Source organism: Oncorhynchus clarkii, chromosome 23 (genome assembly GCF_045791955.1).
Source record: "Oncorhynchus clarkii lewisi isolate Uvic-CL-2024 chromosome 23, UVic_Ocla_1.0, whole genome shotgun sequence".
Lineage (NCBI taxonomy): Eukaryota > Metazoa > Chordata > Actinopteri > Salmoniformes > Salmonidae > Oncorhynchus > Oncorhynchus clarkii.
Genome location: NC_092169.1, coordinates 59230543 through 59250951, shown reverse-complemented (window position 1 = coordinate 59250951; position 20409 = coordinate 59230543). Strand labels below are relative to the sequence as shown.

General features: G+C 45.2%; 1 protein-coding gene across 2 annotated transcripts in view; it reads left to right on the top strand.

Moving 5' to 3' along the window:
• LOC139381134 (zinc finger, RAN-binding domain containing 1a) overlaps positions 1–20409 on the top strand; it is a 48288-nt gene that overhangs the window by 15491 nt on the left and 12388 nt on the right. For both annotated transcript variants that reach the window (XM_071124455.1, XM_071124456.1), the window contains exons 3-8: positions 9415–9602; positions 11105–11258; positions 14197–14268; positions 17259–17457; positions 19356–19476; positions 20184–20313. In XM_071124455.1, coding sequence (XP_070980556.1) covers positions 9415–9602; positions 11105–11258; positions 14197–14268; positions 17259–17457; positions 19356–19476; positions 20184–20313 — 864 coding nt within the window. The remainder of the gene's footprint in view (positions 1–9414; positions 9603–11104; positions 11259–14196; positions 14269–17258; positions 17458–19355; positions 19477–20183; positions 20314–20409) is intronic.

Sequence of the window (20409 nt, the reverse complement as noted above, 5' to 3'; positions counted from 1 at the left end):
CATGCTGGAGGATGTTGCAGGCAGCAGAACGTTCTCCACGGCGTCTCCAGACTCTGTCACGTCTGTCACATGTGCTCAGTGTGAACCTGCTTTCATCTGTGAAGAGCACAGGGCGCCAGTGGCGAATTTGCCAATCTTGGTGTTCTCTGGCAAATGCCAAACGTCCTGCACAGTGTTGTCACAACCCCCACCTGTGGACGTCGGGCCCTCATACCACCCTTATGGAGTTTTTTTGGTAATGTCAGTTGAGTTGAATCAACAAATCACATGGCTCGTATTTTACTTCCTGCTTTTTGCTCCTGAATGAGGATTCCCATTCTATTCATTATATTTCTATGGCAGCACATGCAGTCAGAGGCGGGGGATTGGAGAAAATGGACATCAATAAAATGAGAGGAGGCCAGGGATTGGAGAAAATGGACATCAATAAAATGAGAGGAGGCGGGGGATTGGAGAAAATGTACGTCAATAAAATGAGAGGAGGTGGGGGATTGGAGAAAATGTACATCAATAAAATGAGAGGAGGCCAGGGATTGGAGAAAATGGACATCAATAAAATGAGAGGAGGCGGGGGATTGGAGAAAATGGACATCAATAAAATGAGAGGAGGCGGGGGATTGGAGAAAATGGACATCAATAAAATGAGAGGAGGCGGGGGATTGGAGAAAATGGACATCAATAAAATGCTATTCGAACAGCTATTACGGTGACCACAATCATTTGACTGCCCTATCATACCACCTACTAACCTACATAATGACTTCATACCACCTACTGACCTACATAATGACTTCATACCACCTACTGACCTACATAATGACTTCATACCACCTACTAACCTACATAATGACTTCATACCACCTACTAACCTACATAATGACTTCATAACACCTACTAACCTACATAATGACTTCATAACACCTACTAACCTACATAATGACTTCATACCACCTACTAACCTACATGATGACTTCATACCACCTACTAACCTACATAATGACTTCATACCACCTACTAACCTACATAATGACTTCATAACACCTACTAACCTACATAATGACTTCATACCACCTACTAACCTACATAATGACTTCATACCACCTACTAACCTACATAATGACTTCATACCACCTACTAACCTACATAATGACTTCATACCACCTACTAACCTACATAATGACTTCATACCACCTACTAACCTACATAATGACTTCATACCACCTACTAACCTACATAATGACTTCATACCACCTACTAACCTACAAAATGACTTCATACCACCTACTAACCTACATAATGACTTCATACCACCTACTAACCTACATAATGACTTCATACCACCTACTAACCTACAAAATGACTTCATACCACCTACTAACCTACATAATGACTTCATACCACCTACTAACCTACATAAGGACTTCATACCACTTACTAACCTACAAAATGACTTCATACCACCTACTAACCTACATAATGACTTCATAACACCTACTAACCTACATTATGACTTCATACCACCTACTAACCTACATAATGACTTCATACCACCTACTAACCTACATAATGACTTCATACCACCTACTAACCTACAAAATGACTTCATACCACCTACTAACCTACATAATGACTTCATACCACCTACTAACCTACATAAGGACTTCATACCACTTACTAACCTACAAAATGACTTCATACCACCTACTAACCTACATAATGACTTCATAACACCTACTAACCTACATTATGACTTCATACCACTTACTAACCTACATAATGACTTCATAACACCTACTAACCTACATAAGGACTTCATACCACCTACTAACCTACATAATGACTTCATACCACCTACTAACCTACAAAATGACTTCATACCACCTACTAACCTACATAATGACTTCATACCACCTACTAACCTACATAATGACTTCATACCACCTACTAACCTACAAAATGACTTCATACCACCTACTAACCTACATAATGACTTCATACCACCTACTAACCTACATAATGACTTCATACCACCTACTAACCTACATAATGACTTCATACCACCTACTAACCTACATAATGACTTCATACCACCTACTAACCTACATAATGACTTCATACCACCTACTAACCTACATAATGACTTCATACCACCTACTAACCTACAAAATGACTTCATACCACCTACTAACCTACATAATGACTTCATACCACCTACTAACCTACATAATGACTTCATACCACCTACTAACCTACAAAATGACTTCATACCACCTACTAACCTACATAATGACCTACATAATGACTTCATAACACCTACTAACCTACATAATGATGTCATAACTCCTACAAACCTACATAATGACTTGATACCACCTACTAACCTACATAATGACTTCATACCACCTACTAACCTACAAAATGACTTCATACCACCTACTAACCTACAAAATGACTTCATACCACCTACTAACCTACATAATGACTTCATACCACCTACTAACCTACATAAGGACTTCATACCACTTACTAACCTACAAAATGACTTCATACCACCTACTAACCTACATAATGACTTCATAACACCTACTAACCTACATTATGACTTCATACCACTTACTAACCTACATAATGACTTCATAACACCTACTAACCTACATAAGGACTTCATACCACCTACTAACCTACATAATGACTTCATACCACCTACTAACCTACAAAATGACTTCATACCACCTACTAACCTACATAATGACTTCATACCACCTACTAACCTACATAATGACTTCATACCACCTACTAACCTACAAAATGACTTCATACCACCTACTAACCTACATAATGACTTCATACCACCTACTAACCTACATAATGACTTCATACCACCTACTAACCTACATAATGACTTCATACCACCTACTAACCTACATAATGACTTCATACCTTCTACTAACCTACATAATGACTTCATACCACCTACTAACCTACATAATGACTTCATACCACCTACTAACCTACAAAATGACTTCATACCACCTACTAACCTACATAATGACTTCATACCACCTACTAACCTACATAATGACTTCATACCACCTACTAACCTACAAAATGACTTCATACCACCTACTAACCTACATAATGACCTACATAATGACTTCATAACACCTACTAACCTACATAATGATGTCATAACTCCTACAAACCTACATAATGACTTCATAATAGCCTACATAATGTCTGGCCAGGGAGTCTGTTGTTGAGATACAATTATGTCATTGGTTTTAGTTTCAGTACTGGTTATTCTGAAGGAAAACTCTGATCAGATGATGTCATTGGTTATTCTGAAGGAAAACTCTGATCAGATGATGTCATTGGTTATTCTGAAGAAAAACTCTGATCAGATGATGTCATTGGTTATTCTGAAGAAAAACTCTGATCAGATTATGTCATTGGTTATTCTGAAGAAAAACTCTGATCAGATGATGTCATTGGTTTTAGTTTCAGTACTGGTTGTTCTGAAGGAAGCTGATCGGAGGATCTCATTGGTTATTCTGAAGGAAGCTGATCGGAGGATCTCATTGGTTTTAGTTTCAGTACTGGTTATTCTGAAGGAAGCTGATCGGAGGATCTCATTGGTTATTCTGAAGGAAGCTGATCGGAGGATCTCATTGGTTTTAGTTTCAGTACTGGTTGTTCTGAAGGAAGCTGATCGGAGGATCTCATTGGTTATTCTGAAGGAAGCTGATCGGAGGATCTCATTGGTTTTAGTTTCAGTACTGGTTATTCTGAAGGAAGCTGATCGGAGGATCTCATTGGTTTTAGTTTCAGTACTGGTTGTTCTGAAGAAAGCTGATCGGAGGATCTCATTGGTTATTCTGAAGGAAGCTGATCGGAGGATCTCATTGGTTTTAGTTTCAGTACTGGTTATTCTGAAGGAAGCTGATCGGAGGATCTCATTGGTTTTAGTTTCAGTACTGGTTATTCTGAAGGAAGCTGATCGGAGGATCTCATTGGTTTTAGTTTCAGTACTGGTTATTCTGAAGGAAGCTGATCGGAGGATCTCATTGGTTATTCTGAAGGAAGCTGATCGGAGGATCTCATTGGTTTTAGTTTCAGTACTGGTTATTCTGAAGGAAGCTGATCGGAGGATCTCATTGGTTATTCTGAAGGAAGCTGATCGGAGGATCTCATTGGTTTTAGTTTCAGTACTGGTTATTCTAAAGGAAGCTGATCGGAGGATCTCATTGGTTTTAGTTTCAGTACAGGTTGTTCTGAAGGAAGCTGATTTGAGGATCTCATTGGTTCTCCATAGCAGGAAGCAGACGGTGTTTGTGTAATATTGCTCCGTTTCATTAAAGCCAACAACAGTAACTTTTGTTCATGTTTTCCTGTTGGAAAGAACGAGTCCATTGTGTCAAGTCATTACGTTTTAACACGTTGATGTGTTGAATTGAGTGAAGTTGGGAAAACAATGTTATACAATGCAGTGTTGTGACAAAATACTATTAGCCTGTTTGTCAACTGAATAGAGAGGGTATAACCAATGACAATACTATTAGCATGTTTGTCAACTGAATAGAGAGGGTATAACCAATGACAATGCTATTAGCCTGTTTGTCAACTGAATAGAGAGGGTGTAACCAATGACAATACTATTAGCCTGTTTGTCAACTGAATAGAGAGGGTATAACCAATGACAATGCTATTAGCCTGTTTGTCAACTGAATAGAGAGGGTATAACCAATGACAATGCTATTAGCCTGTTTGTCAACTGAATAGAGAGGGTATAACCAATGACAATACTATTAGCCTGTTTGTCAACTGAATAGAGAGGGTGTAACCAATGACAATACTATTAGCCTGTTTGTCAACTGAATAGAGAGGGTGTAACCAATGACAATACTATTAGCCTGTTTGTCAACTGAATAGAGAGGGTATAACCAATGACAATACTATTAGCCTGTTTGTCAACTGAATAGAGAGGGTATAACCAATGACAATACTATTAGCCTGTTTGTCAACTGAATAGAGAGGGTATAACCAATGACAATACTATTAGCCTGTTTGTCAACTGAATAGAGAGGGTGTAACCAATGACAATACTATTAGCCTGTTTGTCAACTGAATAGAGAGGGTGTAACCAATGACATCATCTGATCAGAGTTCTCCTTCAGAATAACCAATGGCATCATCTGATCAGAGTTCTCCTTCAGAATAACCAATGACATCATCTGATCAGAGTTCTCCTTCAGAATAACCAATGACATCATCTGATCAGAGTTCTCCTTCAGAATAACCAATGACAATACTATTAGCCTGTTTGTCAACTGAATAGAGAGGGTGGGGGAAATAGGATTCACCATGGCACTGAGCGTGATACATTTATTCATACTGAACCGATGGGATGTACACGGTGAGGCGTGGCTTAACGTGACCACAATCGCCTATTTTACTCATAACCCGACAACGGCTGTAGTTTATTTAAAATACTTTTTTTTTATCGTTCTATAAACATTTGGGATATGCTTGGTTGTTTTTTTTTACATACTTCAACGTCGTTCTAATCAACAAACTACATCCACACCTAAAAACACATTAGCTGTGTTCGAATACCCCATATTAACATACTGTATACCACTTACTTAATGAGTATATACTATTAGTTACTTTTAGTGGACTGTAAACGAACGCTATCCTTTCAGTTGAGCGTACTGGCGCTTCGCCTGTCTACCGGAAGTTGATGCTGTTGCTATGCAACCTCTCGCTAACTTGTTAGCATAAAACATTTCTAGCTAGACTTCGGGTGTGTTTGTAAATTCAATTTGGAGTGCCAGAGTGCGCTCTGGGCGTTCGTAAATTCAGGGCGTTGTCTGATCGGGGCATTCAGAGCGCACACTGGACGCTTTGGCCGAGGAGTAGGGTTGATCTGAGCGTCCTGACCTCACAACGGCCTTTCTTGACATTTCAACATGAAAATGGTCCAATTCACACACTTATCAAAAGAACATCCCTGGTCATCCCTACTACCTCTGATCTGGAGGACTCACTAAACAGAGAACATCCCTGGTCATCCCTACTACCTCTGATCTGGAGGACTCACTAAACAGAGAACATCCCTGGTCATCACTACTGCCTCTGATCTGGAGGACTCACTAAACAGAGAACATCCCTGGTCATCCCTACTGCCTCTGATCTGGAGGACTCACTAAACAGAGAACATCCCTGGTCATCCCTACTGCCTCTGATCTGGAGGACTCACTAAACAGAGAACATCCCTGGTCATCCCTACTGCCTCTGATCTGGAGGACTCACTAAACAGAGAACATCCCTGGTCATCCCTACTGCCTCTGATCTGGAGGACTCACTAAACAGAGAACATCCCTGGTCATCCCTACTGCCTCTGATCTGGAGGACTCACTAAACAGAGAACATCCCTGGTCATCCCTACTGCCTCTGATCTGGAGGACTCACTAAACAGAGAACATCCCTGGTCATCTCTACTGCCTCTGATCTGGAGGACTCACTAAACAGAGAACATCCCTGGTCATCCCTACTGCCTCTGATCTGGAGGACTCACTAAACAGAGAACATCCCTGGTCATCCCTACTGCCTCTGATCTGGAGGACTCACTAAACAGAGAACATGCCTGGTCATCCCTACTGCCTCTGATCTGGAGGACTCACTAAACAGAGAACATCCCTGGTCATCCCTACTGCCTCTGATCTGGAGGACTCACTAAACAGAGAACATCCCTGGTCATCCCTGCTGCCTCTGATCTGGCAGACTCACTAAACAGAGAACATCCCTGGTCATCCCTACTGCCTCTGATCTGGAGGACTCACTAAACAGAGAACATCCCTGTTCATCCCTACTGCCTCTGATCTGGAGGACTCACTAAACAGAGAACATCCCTGTTCATCCCTACTGCCTCTGATCTGGAGGACTCACTAAACAGAGAACATCCCTGGTCATCCCTACTACCTCTGATCTGGAGGACTCACTAAACACCAATGCTTTGTTTGTAAATTATGTCTGGGTGTTGGAGTATGCCCCTTAAGTATATTTTAAACCAAATACTTTTAGACTTTTACTTAAGTAGTGTTTTACTGGGTGACTTTCATTTTTACTTGAGTCATTTTCTATTAAGGTATCTTTTTACTTTTACTCAAGTATGACAATTGAGTTCCTTTTCCACCCCTGCTGTCATATCAGAGTTATCTTCCTCCTCCTCCTCTTCCTCCTTACTCAAATGAGATTAAGGATACCTCCCAAACAACTCCCTATATAGTGCACTACTCTTGACCAAAGCCCTATGGGGGACTAGGAACAGTAACCTACATAATGGCTTCATAAAGCCTACTAAACTACATAATGACTTACGACAAAAACCCCACGGGGGACTAGGAACACTAACCTACTTAATGACTTCATAATGCATACTAACCTACATAAAGGCTTCATAATGCATACTAACCTACATAATGACTTCATAATGCCTACTAACCTACTTAATGACTTCATAATGCATACTAACCTACATAAAGGCTTCATAATGCCTTATAACCTACTTAATGTCTTCATAATGCCTTATAACCTACTTAATGACTTCATAATGCATACTAACCAACATATAGGCTTCATAATGCATACTAACCTACATAATGACTTCATAATGCATACTAATCTACATAATGACTTCATAATGCCTACTAACCTACATAATGGCTTCATAATGCCTTATAACCTACTTAATGACTTCATAATGCATACTAACCTACATAAAGGCTTCATAATGCCTTATAACCTACTTAATGTCTTCATAATGCCTTATAACCTACATAATGACTTCATAATGCATACTAACCTACATAATGGCTTCATAATGCCTTATAACCTACTTGATGACTTCATAATGCATACTAACCTACATAAGGCCCAAAGCCCCGTGGGGGCTGTAGATTAATTGGCAGTGACTAGGAACATCATGGAACAGCCCATTCAGTATGTGATGGATAATGATGTGGAGGTCTTTTAATGAACACCACAGCCGGTCAATTACGTCTAGCGTTTTATAACCAGCTGTCTGTATGGGGACGTACCTCTGGAGCCTATCCGAGCTTTAATCCATTCAGATACGGTTGCAGAAGCAGGACATTTGGGATATAATATTTCAAATGGGAACGCTTCGACATCTGTCTGCAATGATATGAATGTATGACGATTTTAAACTTTCCTTACAGATGGTATTTCAACATCAAGGGATATATATATTTTTTTATTACCTAGGCTACACACAAAGCAAGGTAGTAGGACTATATCTCTTGACAATGTCCATGTATAATATCGGTTCTTTTAATGGCCACGTTAGACATCAAATTTCAAATGGAAAGCTCATGTATCTGTCTGCAATGACATGAATGTTGTTGATAGAAACTTGGTTCACGGGTCGGATGTACGTCAAAGTACATTGAGGGACGTTATCTAGGCTTAAGGCCTACACAAAGCGAAGCAAGCATACAGGCCTCGACCTACGGTATATCTCTGAACAATGACCAGCCTGACTGTTCACTGCCAGCTCCACAGGCCTCGACCTACAGTATATCTCTTAACAATGACCAGCCTGACTGTTCACTGCCAGCTCCACAGGCCTCGACCTACAGTATATCTCTTAACAATGACCAGCCTGACAGCTTGACTGTTCACTGCCAGCTCTAATATTTCCCTTTCTGTGGATGACAAGAGTAGGGAGAGATGACAGTCAGGATCTGACAGCAGAACAGTGTTTGTAGAAGCGAGGGAGGAACACAATGTCTGTACAGAATCTTTATTTATCTTGACAGTCTCACAGTGGCAGATACACAGTGTGTTGTGTTCAGTGAAGTCAGTGGATTTTTTTACTTTTATCTTTTTTAGACGTGTAAACTGTAGTACTATTTGTTGTTTTGTGTAGCCGCCTCCTGGCTGCACAATCAATTTCTCTGCAGAGACAAGTAAAGTTTAACTTGTTTCGGGTCATCCCCAGTAATGAGTTCCTCCCTCCCTTTCCCTGTCCCTGTCTATCTGGCTACCTTTAGACAGGCAGCCCTATTCGGATCTTCTTTTGACCAATCACATCAGCTCTTTTCAAAGCAAAACATACAGTGGGGCAAAAAAGTATTTAGTCAGCCACCAATTGTGCAAGTTCTCCCACTTAAAAAGATGAGAGAGGCCTGTAATTTTCATCATAGATACACTTCAACTATGACAGACAAAATGAGAAGAAAAAAATCCAGAAAATCACATTGTAGGATTTTTAATGAATTTATTTGCAAAAAAAATATGTTTTTGCCCCACTGTATATATATATATATTTTTAAATCAGAATTCTGTCTAAATGTAGCCTAAATGGTAAAAAACGAAATGTGTGTGCTGCAGGTGTGGTGGAGGGGAACATGGCTGCTGTCGAGGCCTACAAGGCGTCCGGCGGTGACATCGCCCGTCAGCTGACTTCAGACGAGGTCCGTCTCCTGAACCGTGCCACTGCCTTCAACGATGGCTTTACGCTAGTTCACCTGGCCATCCGCTTCCAGAGACAAGACATGTTGGCTATCCTTCTCACTGAGGTAAAGTTACATTTGTTTTTGAAATACATAAGAGTTAGGGTGAATGTCCAGATTCGAATCAATTTTGTCCCTCGCATGGACCGACTAGCTAGTCAAGGTGAATGTCCAGATTCGAATCAATTTTGTCCCTCGCATGGACCGACTAGCTATTTAGAACAGTACCAATTATCCGAATGGCTCGAACGTAAAGTTCAGGGAGACAAAGAATCCAGAAGGGGGAAAAAGAACAAAATGGCGTCTGACTCACGGTCAGACTTATCACAACTGTAATTCACATATAAGCAAGCCACTGTACTCATTCGTTTCCCGAATCAGACATCTTGAAATCCAACACAAGTTTCCTGAAACGTTTTTGCAAGTAGGACAGATTTATTTTTATTTTTTTACTAATCCAAGTACTCTTATATATATATATATATTTTTAAAGCAATGATGCTGATGCAACATATCAGATCGTTTAGCTTAAAATGTTGATCGAGATTTATTTATTCATATTATAAGCTCAACAATACGCACGTGGCCCAAATCTTTCAAATTGCATTAGAGGGGAAACATTGTTCTCAAAAGCGCACCGCATGTGTGAGCGGTTTCATGTGACAGAGATGAAAATATCTGTTAGAAATTAAGGAAGGGGAGATCTAAAGATGCTAGCATGGGTACAACTAGCATAGAATATGAGAAACATTTTGGTTTGTATTTATTATGGATTTCCATTAGTTCCTGCCAAGGCAGCAGCTACTCTTCCTGGGGTTTATTATGGATCCCCATTAGTTCCTGTCAAGGCAGCAGCTACTCTTCCTGGGGTTTATTATGGATCCCCATTAGTTCCTGTCAAGGCAGCAGCTACTCTTCCTGGGGTTTATTATGGATCCCCATTAGTTCCTGTCAAGGCAGCAGCTACTCTTCCTGGGGTTTATTATGGATCCCCATTAGTTCCTGTCAAGGCAGCAGCTACTCTTCCTGGGGTTTATTATGGATCCCCATTAGTTCCTGTCAAGGCAGCAGCTACTCTTCCTGGGGTTTATTATGGATCCCCATTAGTTACTGCCAAAAGCAGCAGCTACTCTTCCTGGGGTGTAGCAAAATTAATGCAGTTATACAATTTTAAAAACATTACAATACATTCACAACATATTTCTAAACGCATTAAGTGTGTGCCCTCAATCCCCTACTCTACTACCACATATCTACAACACAAAACCCTTGTGTAAGTGTGTGCCCTCAATCCCCTACCCTACTACCGCATATCTACAACACAAAACCCTTGTGTAAGTGTGTGTACAGTGGAAGTGTTCTTTAATGGAAGCCTCTCAACAAAGTCCAGGTAGAATCAGGAATTCCCCAGGGCAGCTGTCTAGGCCCCTTATCTTTTTCAATCTTTACTAATGACATGCCACTGGCTTTGAGTAATGACTCAACACTATACACTTCAGCGACTGAAATTACTGAAATGAAAAGCTGTCTTGTCATAATGAGTCTGTCCTCCCTCCATCCCCGTGCAGGTGTCCCAGCAGGCAGCTAAGTGTATCCCTGCCATGGTGTGTGGTGAGCTGACGGAACAGATCCGCAGGGAGATTGCTGCCTCTCTGCACCAACGTAAAGGAGACTTCAACTGTTACTTCCTCTCTGACCTGGTGACCTTCACACTGCCCGCAGGTGACCGACCTTCCCTGTCCTTACTGTACATCTTGCTGTTTGTCCTCAGTGTCCCTCAGGGATGATGAATTGATGATTAACAAGCTAAATGTCCGAGGGAGATTTGTTCATCATGATTAAAATTAGCAAAATGACTGAAATGTTTCATCCAATTTCAAGTTGTTCTGTATATAGAATACATTTAGGAAGTATGTTAAGTGTATGAATTAACAATGTAGGTTATCCTTGTAGTACAGTAGCTAGCCTTAGTGAGGGAGAGACTGCATCCAGTCTTGTAGAACAGTAGCTAGTCTTAGTGAGGGAGAGAGAGACTGTATCCAGTCTTGTAGTACAGTAGCTAGTCTTAGTGAGGGAGAGAGAGACTGTATCCAGTCTTGTAGAACGGTAGCTAGTCTTAGTGAGGGAGAGAGAGACTGTATCCAGTCTTGTAGTACAGTAGCTAGTCTTAGTGAGGGAGTAGCTAGTCTTAGTGAGGGAGAGAGAGACTGTATCCAGTCTTGTAGTACAGTAGCTAGTCTTAGTGAGGGAGAGAGAGACTGTATCCAGTCTTGTAGAACAGTAGCTAGTCTTAGTGAGGGAGAGAGAGACTGTATCCAGTCTTGTAGAACAGTAGCTAGTCTTAGTGAGGGAGAGAGAGACTGTATCCAGTCTTGTAGAACAGTAGCTAGTCTTAGTGAGAGAGAGACTGTATCCAGTCTTGTAGAACAGTAGCTAGTCTTAGTGAGAGAGAGACTGTATCCAGTCTTGTAGTACAGTAGCTAGTCTTAGTGAGGGAGAGAGAGACTGTATCCAGTCTTGTAGAACAGTAGCTAGTCTTAGTGAGAGAGAGACTGTATCCAGTCTTGTAGTACAGTAGCTAGTCTTAGTGAGGGAGAGAGAGACTGTATCCAGTCTTGTAGTACAGTAGCTAGTCTTAGTGAGGGAGAGAGAGACTGTATCCAGTCTTGTAGAACAGTAGCTAGTCTTAGTGAGGGAGAGACTGCATCCAGTCTTGTAGTACAGTAGCTAGTCTTAGTGAGAGAGAGACTGTATCCAGTCTTGTAGAACAGTAGCTAGTCTTAGTGAGGGAGAGAGAGACTGTATCCAGTCTTGTAGAACAGTAGCTAGTCTTAGTGAGGGAGAGACTGTATCCAGTCTTGTAGAACAGTAGCTAGTCTTAGTGAGAGAGAGACTGTATCCAGTCTTGTAGTACAGTAGCTAGTCTTAGTGAGGGAGAGAGAGACTGTATCCAGTCTTGTAGTACAGTAGCTAGTCTTAGTGAGGGAGAGAGAGACTGTATCCAGTCTTGTAGAACAGTAGCTAGTCTTAGTGAGGGAGAGAGAGACTGTATCCAGTCTTGTAGAACAGTAGCTAGTCTTAGTGAGAGAGAGACTGTATCCAGTCTTGTAGAACAGTAGCTAGTCTTAGTGAGAGAGAGACTGTATCCAGTCTTGTAGTACAGTAGCTAGTCTTAGTGAGGGAGAGAGAGACTGTATCCAGTCTTTTCCCGCCTGCATAATATCGTCATTGAGATTTCAGAAATGTGCACTTAACTGTACACACACACACACACACACACACACACACACACACACACACACACACACACACACACACACACACACACACACACACACACACACACACACACACACATACTGTAGCGTTCCTGGTTGTAATTCTGTTTCAGAGCAGGCTAGTATTTCTGTGCAGGCAGAGCTTGGCTTCAGGCCATTACAGTGAGAGGTCTCTCTCTATCTCTCTCTCTCTCGGTTTCTCTCTCTCGCTCCCTCCCTCTCTCTCTCTCGCTCCCTCTCTCTCTCTGTCTCTGTCTCTCTCTCGCTCTCATTTTCTCTCTCGGTTTCTCTCTCTCTCTGTCTCTCTCTCTCTCGTTTTTTCTCTCTCTCTGTTTCTCTCTCTCTCGCTCGCTCTCTCGCTTTCTCTCTCTCTGTCTCTGTCTCTCTCTCTCTCTCTCTCTCGGTTTCTCTCTCTCTCTCGCTCCCTCCCTCTCTCTCTCTCGCTCCCTCTCTCTCTCTGTCTCTGTCTCTCTCTCGCTCTCATTTTCTCTCTCTCGGTTTCTCTCTCTCTCTCTCTCTCTCTCTCTCTCTCTCTCTCTCTCTCTCTCTCTTTCTCGTTTTTTCTCTCTCTCGGTTTCTCTCTCTCTCGCTCGCTCTCTCGCTTTCTCTCTCTCTGTCTCTGTCTCTCTCTCTCTCTCTCTCTCGGTTTCTCTCTCTCTCTCGCTCCCTCCCTCTCTCTCTCTCGCTCCCTCTCTCTCTCTGTCTCTGTCTCTCTCTCGCTCTCATTTTCTCTCTCTCGGTTTCTCTCTCTCTCTCTCTCTCTCTCTCTCTCTCTCTTTCTCGTTTTTTCTCTCTCTCGCTTTCTCACTCGCTGTCTCTGTCTCTCTCTCTCTCGGTTTCTCTCTCTCTCTCGGTTTCTCTCTCTGTCTCTGTCTCTCTCTCGTTTTCTCTCTCTCTCTCGGTTTCTCTCTCTCTCTCTTTCTCCCTCTCTCTCTCTCTCGGTTTCTCTCTCTCTCGGTTTCTCTCTCTCTCTCTCTCTCTCTCTCTTGAAAGTTTCCATCATTGGGAAATGGAAAACATATTGAACTACCCACACTCTGCCTAGAGCTGTCTGACCAAACTGAGCTACCGGGCAAGAACAGCATGTTTACTGTTCAGTCACCAATTGGCAAAATGTAGATCATTTTATTAAAGTTTTTTACAAGCATCTTTTCTCAGTGTTGTTTTCTGTGTTCACTATGACCGTTTTGATTTGTGGGGGGGTGGGGGTGTTAGGCAGTCAATATAGGCAAATGTGAACAGGGGGAATTTTGTAATCTAGCTGATAATAATATTAGCTTTTTTTTTTATTTTTAAGTCACCTAATTCCTCTCCCGCTCTCTCTCTCTCTCTCTCTCTCTCTCTCTCTCTCCCTCTCTCTCTCTCGTTGTGTGTTTCTGCAGACATCGAAGACCTGCCCACTGCAGTCCAGGAGAAGCTGTTTGACGAGGTGTTAGATCGAGATGTACAGAAAGGTAAAACGATCTCAGAGGATTCTTGATATCTCTGGATATTTCTCAATATCTCCCATCCACCCCATGTCAGGGATGCGAACTGCATGTTGAATATTTACCATTAGAATCGTGTGTGTGTGTGTGTGTGTGTGTGTGTGTGTGTGTGTGTGTGTGTGTGTGTGTGTGTGTGTGTGTGTGTGTGTGTGTGTTTTTCCGTCTCAGATGACCAGTTGTAAAGTGATGAAAGAGAGAAGCTCCTTTAAGAGCACACGCTGTTCCATGACAGTCAACTCTGTGCCAAATATACACAGTGTACAGAACATTAGGAACACCTTCCCAATATTGCGTTGCGCCCCTTAGAACAGCCTCAATTCATTGGGTCATGGACTCGACACAAAGTATTGAAAGGATGTTGACTCCAATGCTTCCCACAGTTGTGTCATGTTGGCTGGATGTCCTTTGGGTGGTGGACCGTTCTTGAGACACTCGGGGAAACTGTTGAGTGTGGAAAACCCCAGCAGCGTTGCAGTTCTTGACACAAACCGGTGCCCCTGGACCCTACAACCACACCCTGTTCAAAGGCACTTGAATATTTAGTCTTGCTCATTCACGCTCCGAATGGCACACATACACAATCCATGCCTCAATTGTCTCCAGTCCTAAAAATCCTTCTTTAAACTGTCTCTGACCAGGTGAATCCAGGTGAACGCTATGATCCCTTATTGATGTCACTTGTTAAATCCACTTCAATTCAATTTAAATCCACTCCTTCATCTACACTGATTGAAGTGAATTTAACAGGTGACATCAATAAGGGATCATAGCGTTCACCTGGATTCACCTGGTCAGGCTGTTATTGAAAGAGCAGGTGTTCCTAATGTTTTGTCCACTCAGTGTATGTTAGGTGTGAATTTTGTGGGTGGTAATTCTGCGTCAGTCAGTCTTTCAGATGAGCAGGTAGAAAAGCGAAGAGTCCTCCTTTTAGGAGCCCCAATCTGCTCCTCTCCTCAGCTAGCTATTTACCTCTCCTCAGCTAGCTAGTTATCTCACCGCCCTCTCCTCAGCTAGCTAGTTACCTCACCGCACTCTCCTCCTCAGCTAGCTAGTTACCTCACCGCCCTCTCCTCAGCTAGCTAGTTACCTCACCGCCCTCTCCTCAGCTAGCTAGTTACCTCACCATCCTCTCCTCTCCTCAGCTAGCTCACCGCCCTCTCATCTCACAAGCTAGCAAGTTACCTTACCGCCCTCTCCTCTCACCAGCTAGCTAGTTACCTCACCGCCCTCTCCTCTCACCAGCTAGCTAGTTACCTCACCACCCTCCTCTCCCCAGCTAGCTAGTTACCTCACCGCCCTCTCCTCAGCTAGCTAGTTACCTCACCGCACTCTCCTCCTCAGCTAGCTAGTTACCTCACCGCCCTCTCCTCAGCTAGCTAGTTACCTCACCGCCCTCTCCTCAGCTAGCTAGTTACCTCACCGTCCTCTCCTCTCCTCAGCTAGCTCACCGCCCTCTCATCTCACAAGCTAGCAAGTTACCTTACCGCCCTCTCCTCTCACAAGCTAGCTAGTTACCTTACCGCCCTCTCCTCTCACCAGCTAGCTAGTTACCTCACCGCCCTCTCCTCTCACCAGCTAGCTAGTTACCTCACCACCCTCCTCTCCCCAGCTAGCTAGTTACCCCACCGCCCTCTCCTCAGCTAGCTAGTTACCTCACCGCCCTCTCCTCTCACCAGCTAGCTACTTACCTCACTGCCCTCTCCTCTCCCCAGCTAGCTAGTTACCTCACCGCCCTCTCCTCAGCTAGCTAGTTACCTCACCACCCTCTCCTCTCCCCAGCTAGCTAGTTACCTCACCGCCCTCTCCTCTCCTCAGCTAGCTAGTTACCTCACCGCCCTCTCCTCTCCCCAGCTAGCTAGTTACCTCACCGCCCTCTCCTCTCCCCAGCTAGCTAGTTACCTCACCACCCTCTCCTCTTCCCAGCTAGCTAGTTACCTCACCGCCCTATTCTCTCCCCAGCTAGCTAGTTATCTCACAGCCCTCTCCTCTCCCCAGCTAGCTAGTTACCTCACCGCCCTCTCCTCTCCCCAGCTAGCTAGTTACCTCACCGCCCTCTCCTCTCCCCAGCTAGCTAGTTATCTCACCACCCTCTCCTCTCCCCAGCTAGCTAGTTACCTCACCTCCCTCTCCTCTCACCAGCTAGCTAGTTACCTCACCGCTCTCTCCTCTCCCCAGCTAGCTAGTTACCTCACCGCCCTCTCCTCAGCTAGCTAGTTACCTCACCTCCCTCTCCTCTCCTCAGCTAGCTAGTTACCTCACCTCCCTCTCCTCTCCTCAGCTAGCTAGTTACCTCCCTCTCCTCTCCCCAGCTAGCTAGTTACCTCACTGCCCTCTCCTCTCACCAGCTAGCTAGTTACCTCACCGCCCTCTCCTCTCCTCAGCTAGCTAGTTACCTCACCGCCCTCTCCTCTCCCCAGCTAGCTAGTTACCTCACCGCCCTCTCCTCTTCCCAGCTAGCTAGTTACCTCACCGCTCTCTCACCAGCTAGCTAGTTACCTCACCGCCTTCTCCTCTCCCCAGCTAGCTAGTTACCATCAGGGTTAACTACACAGACGTTTCAGCTCTACATCCTTATTGAGTGTTCACTTACTCCAATGATTCTCCCAGGTGTGTCTCGGTCTCGGAGGTGTCTTGTGACCTATTTCAGCTAGTAGTGTAATTGGGTTACATGGGAGAAATAGGATGCTCCAGTTGGTTGTTGCAGGGCCAAGGGGAGACGAGGGAAGAATTACGTAATTGAGTTGCTGTGTCCTCTCTCTCCCTCCCTCTCTCTCTAAATGGCTAACAATGTATGTGTCCTCTCTGTGTCTGTGTGTCCTTTCTCTCTGTGTGTGTGTCTGTGTGTGTCTTTTCTCTCTCTCTCTTTGTGTGTGTGTGTGTGTGTGTGTGTGTGTCCTTTCTCTCTGTGTGTGTGTGTGTGTGTGTGTGTGTGTGTGTGTGTGTGTGTGTGTCTACAGAGCTAGAGGAGGAGTCTCCCATCATCAACTGGTCCTTGGAGCTGGGTACCAGGCTGGACAGCAGACTGTATGCCCTGTGGAACCGTACACAGGGAGACTGTCTCTTAGACTCAGTACTGCAGGCTACCTGGGGGATATATGACAAGGACTCAGTCCTCCGCAAGACCCTCCACGACAGCCTGCATGACTGCTCTCACTGGTAAGAAACACACGGATATGGATACACACACACACACACACACACACACACACACACACACACACACACACACACACACACACTGTCCCCTGCAAAGATTTACAGGACAGACTGCACGACTGCTCTCCCTGTTGAGAATCACACACACTGTGGCCGGGCTCTGGCCCCCTATCCACACACTGTGGCTGGGCTCTGGCCCCCTATCTACACACTGTGGCTGGGCTCTGGCCCCCTATCCACACACTGTGGCCGGGCTCTGGCCCCCTATCCACACACTGTGGCTGGGCTCTGGCCCCCTATCTACACACTGTGGCTGGGCTCTGGCCCCCTATCTACACACTGTGGCCGGGCTCTGGCCCCCTATCCACACACTGTGGTCGGGCTCTGGCCCCCTATCCACACACTGTGGCTGGGCTCTGGCCCCCTATCTACACACTGTGGCCTGCTCTGGCCCCCCTATCCACACACTGTGGCTGGGCTCTGGCCCCCTATCTACACACTGTGGCCGGGCTCTGGCCCCCTATCCACACACTGTGGCCAGCTCTGGCCCCCTATCCACACACTGTGGCTGGGCTCTGGCCCCCTATCCACACACTGTGGCCAGCTCTGGCCCCCTATCTACACACTGTGGCTGGGCTCTGGCCCCCTATCCACACACTGTGGCTGGGCTCTGGCCCCCTCTCCACACATTGTGGCCGGCTCTGGCCCCCCTCTCCACACACTGTGGCCAGCTCTGGCCCCCCTGTCCACACACTGTGACTGGGCTCTGGCCCCCTATCCACATACTGTGGCCAGCTCTGGCCCCCTCTCCACACACTGTGGCCGGCTCTGGCCCCCCTCTCCACACACTGTGGCCGGCTCTGGCCCCCCTATCCACACACTGTGGCCGGGCTCTGGCCCCCCTATCCACACATTGTGACTCGGCTCTGGCCCCCTATCCACACACTGTGGCCAGCTCTGGCCCCATATCCACACACTGTGGCCGGACTCTGGCCCCCCCCTATCCACACACTGTGGCCGGGCTCTGGCCCCGTATCCACACACTGTGGCCGGGCTCTGGCCCCCTATCCACACACTGTGGCCGGGCTCTGGCCCCGTATCCACACACTGTGGCCGGGCTCTGGCCCCCTATCCACACACTGTGGCCGGGCTCTGGCCCCCTATCCACACACTGTGGCCGGGCTCTGGCCCCGTATCCACACACTGTGGCCGGGCTCTGGCCCCCCCTATCCACACACTGTGGCTGGGCTCTGGCCCCCTATCCACACACTGTGGCTGGGCTCTGGCCCCGTCTCCACACACTGTGGCTGGGCTCTGGCCCCCGTTTCCACACACTGTGGCCGGGCTCTGGCCCCCGTCTCCACACACTGTGGCCAATACAATATACCTTTATTGTTCATATGTTACAGTGACCCCCCCCCCCCCCCCTCAATATTGCGATTCGAAGTTCCAAACATACCTACTACATGTCTACTACAGAGAGACAGGGAGCAGGGGAACATGAGTTCGGATCAGTCAGGGAAGTTAAAGAGCTGAAAGCACGTTGGCTCACTATTCTAAACGAAGATGGAAAACAAGCTACAGATGGAAACATGTCTGGAACTTAGCTGGTTCTTTGGGTTGTATTGGATCCCTGGTAGGCTGTTACATTGGGTTGTATTGGATCCCTGGTAGGCTGTTACATTGGGTTGTATTGGATCCCTGGTAGGCAGTTACATTGGGTTGTATTGGATCCCTGGTAGGCTGTTACATTGGGTTGTATTGGATCCCTGGTAGGCTGTTACATTGGGTTGTATTGGATCCCTGGCAGGCAAAGCTAATGAGATGTTTGTTCTGTGTTTCAGGTTCTCTACACACGGTGGGAGTCGTGGTATTGAGATGTTTGTTCTGTGTTCCAGGTTCTACACACGGTGGAAGGAGTGGGAGTCGTGGTATTCTCAGAGCTTTGGTCTCCACTTCTCCCTCCGAGAAGAACAGTGGCAGGAGGACTGGGCCTTCATACTCTCTCTGGCCAGCCAGGTAACTAACTAACTAACACAGACAGACAGACAGACAGACAGACAGACAGACAGACAGACAGACAGACAGACAGACAGACAGACAGACAGACACAAAGACCGACTCACAGACACACACAAAGACACACACAAAGACTGACAGACACACACACACACAGATCAGCCTTTCTATCCCCTGTGTTATAAAATGCAATATTATTATTTGAGGTACTTGGTTTATCTGATCAGAGTTATACAATATGCAGCTGTCACTATCATGACCAAATCATGTGAAAGCACCTCAAATTGATTGAAATGCTAATGGCAGCCCAGTGACTTGAATGGGATTTGTGCCACCAATGCTAAAAACATTAGCATGTGTGAAAAGTGCCATGGAAACTAAAATGGAGCACGGATTGCTGTCGTACCTTGTCCATGGACTGCTGACAGGATAAGGAAACCAATGTAATTTGGGTAGACTATCCCTTTAAGCCTTCCATTGTGAGGAGACTGAAGTACTGTAGTACATTGAATATCTCCTAATCGCCAATCTCATGCCTGTCTGCCTGCCTGTCTACCTGTCTGTCTGCCTGTCTACCTGTCTGCCTGCCTGTCTGCCTGTTTTCCTGTCTGTCTGTCTGTCTGTCTGTCTGTCTGTCTGTCCGTCTGTCTGTTTTCCTGTCTGTCTGTCTGCCTGCCTGTTCTCTTGTCTGGCTGTCTTCCCCACAGCCTGGTGCCAGCCTGGAACAGACTCACATCTTTGTTCTAGCACACATTCTTCGTCGACCAATCATCGTGTACGGAGTGAAGTATTACAAGAGTTTCCGTGGAGAGACGTTAGGCTACACTCGTTTCCAAGGTGAGTGGAGAGACGTTAGGCTACACTCGTTTCCAAGGTGAGTGGAGAGACGTTAGGCTACACTCGTTTCCAAGGTGAGTGGAGAGACGTTAGGCT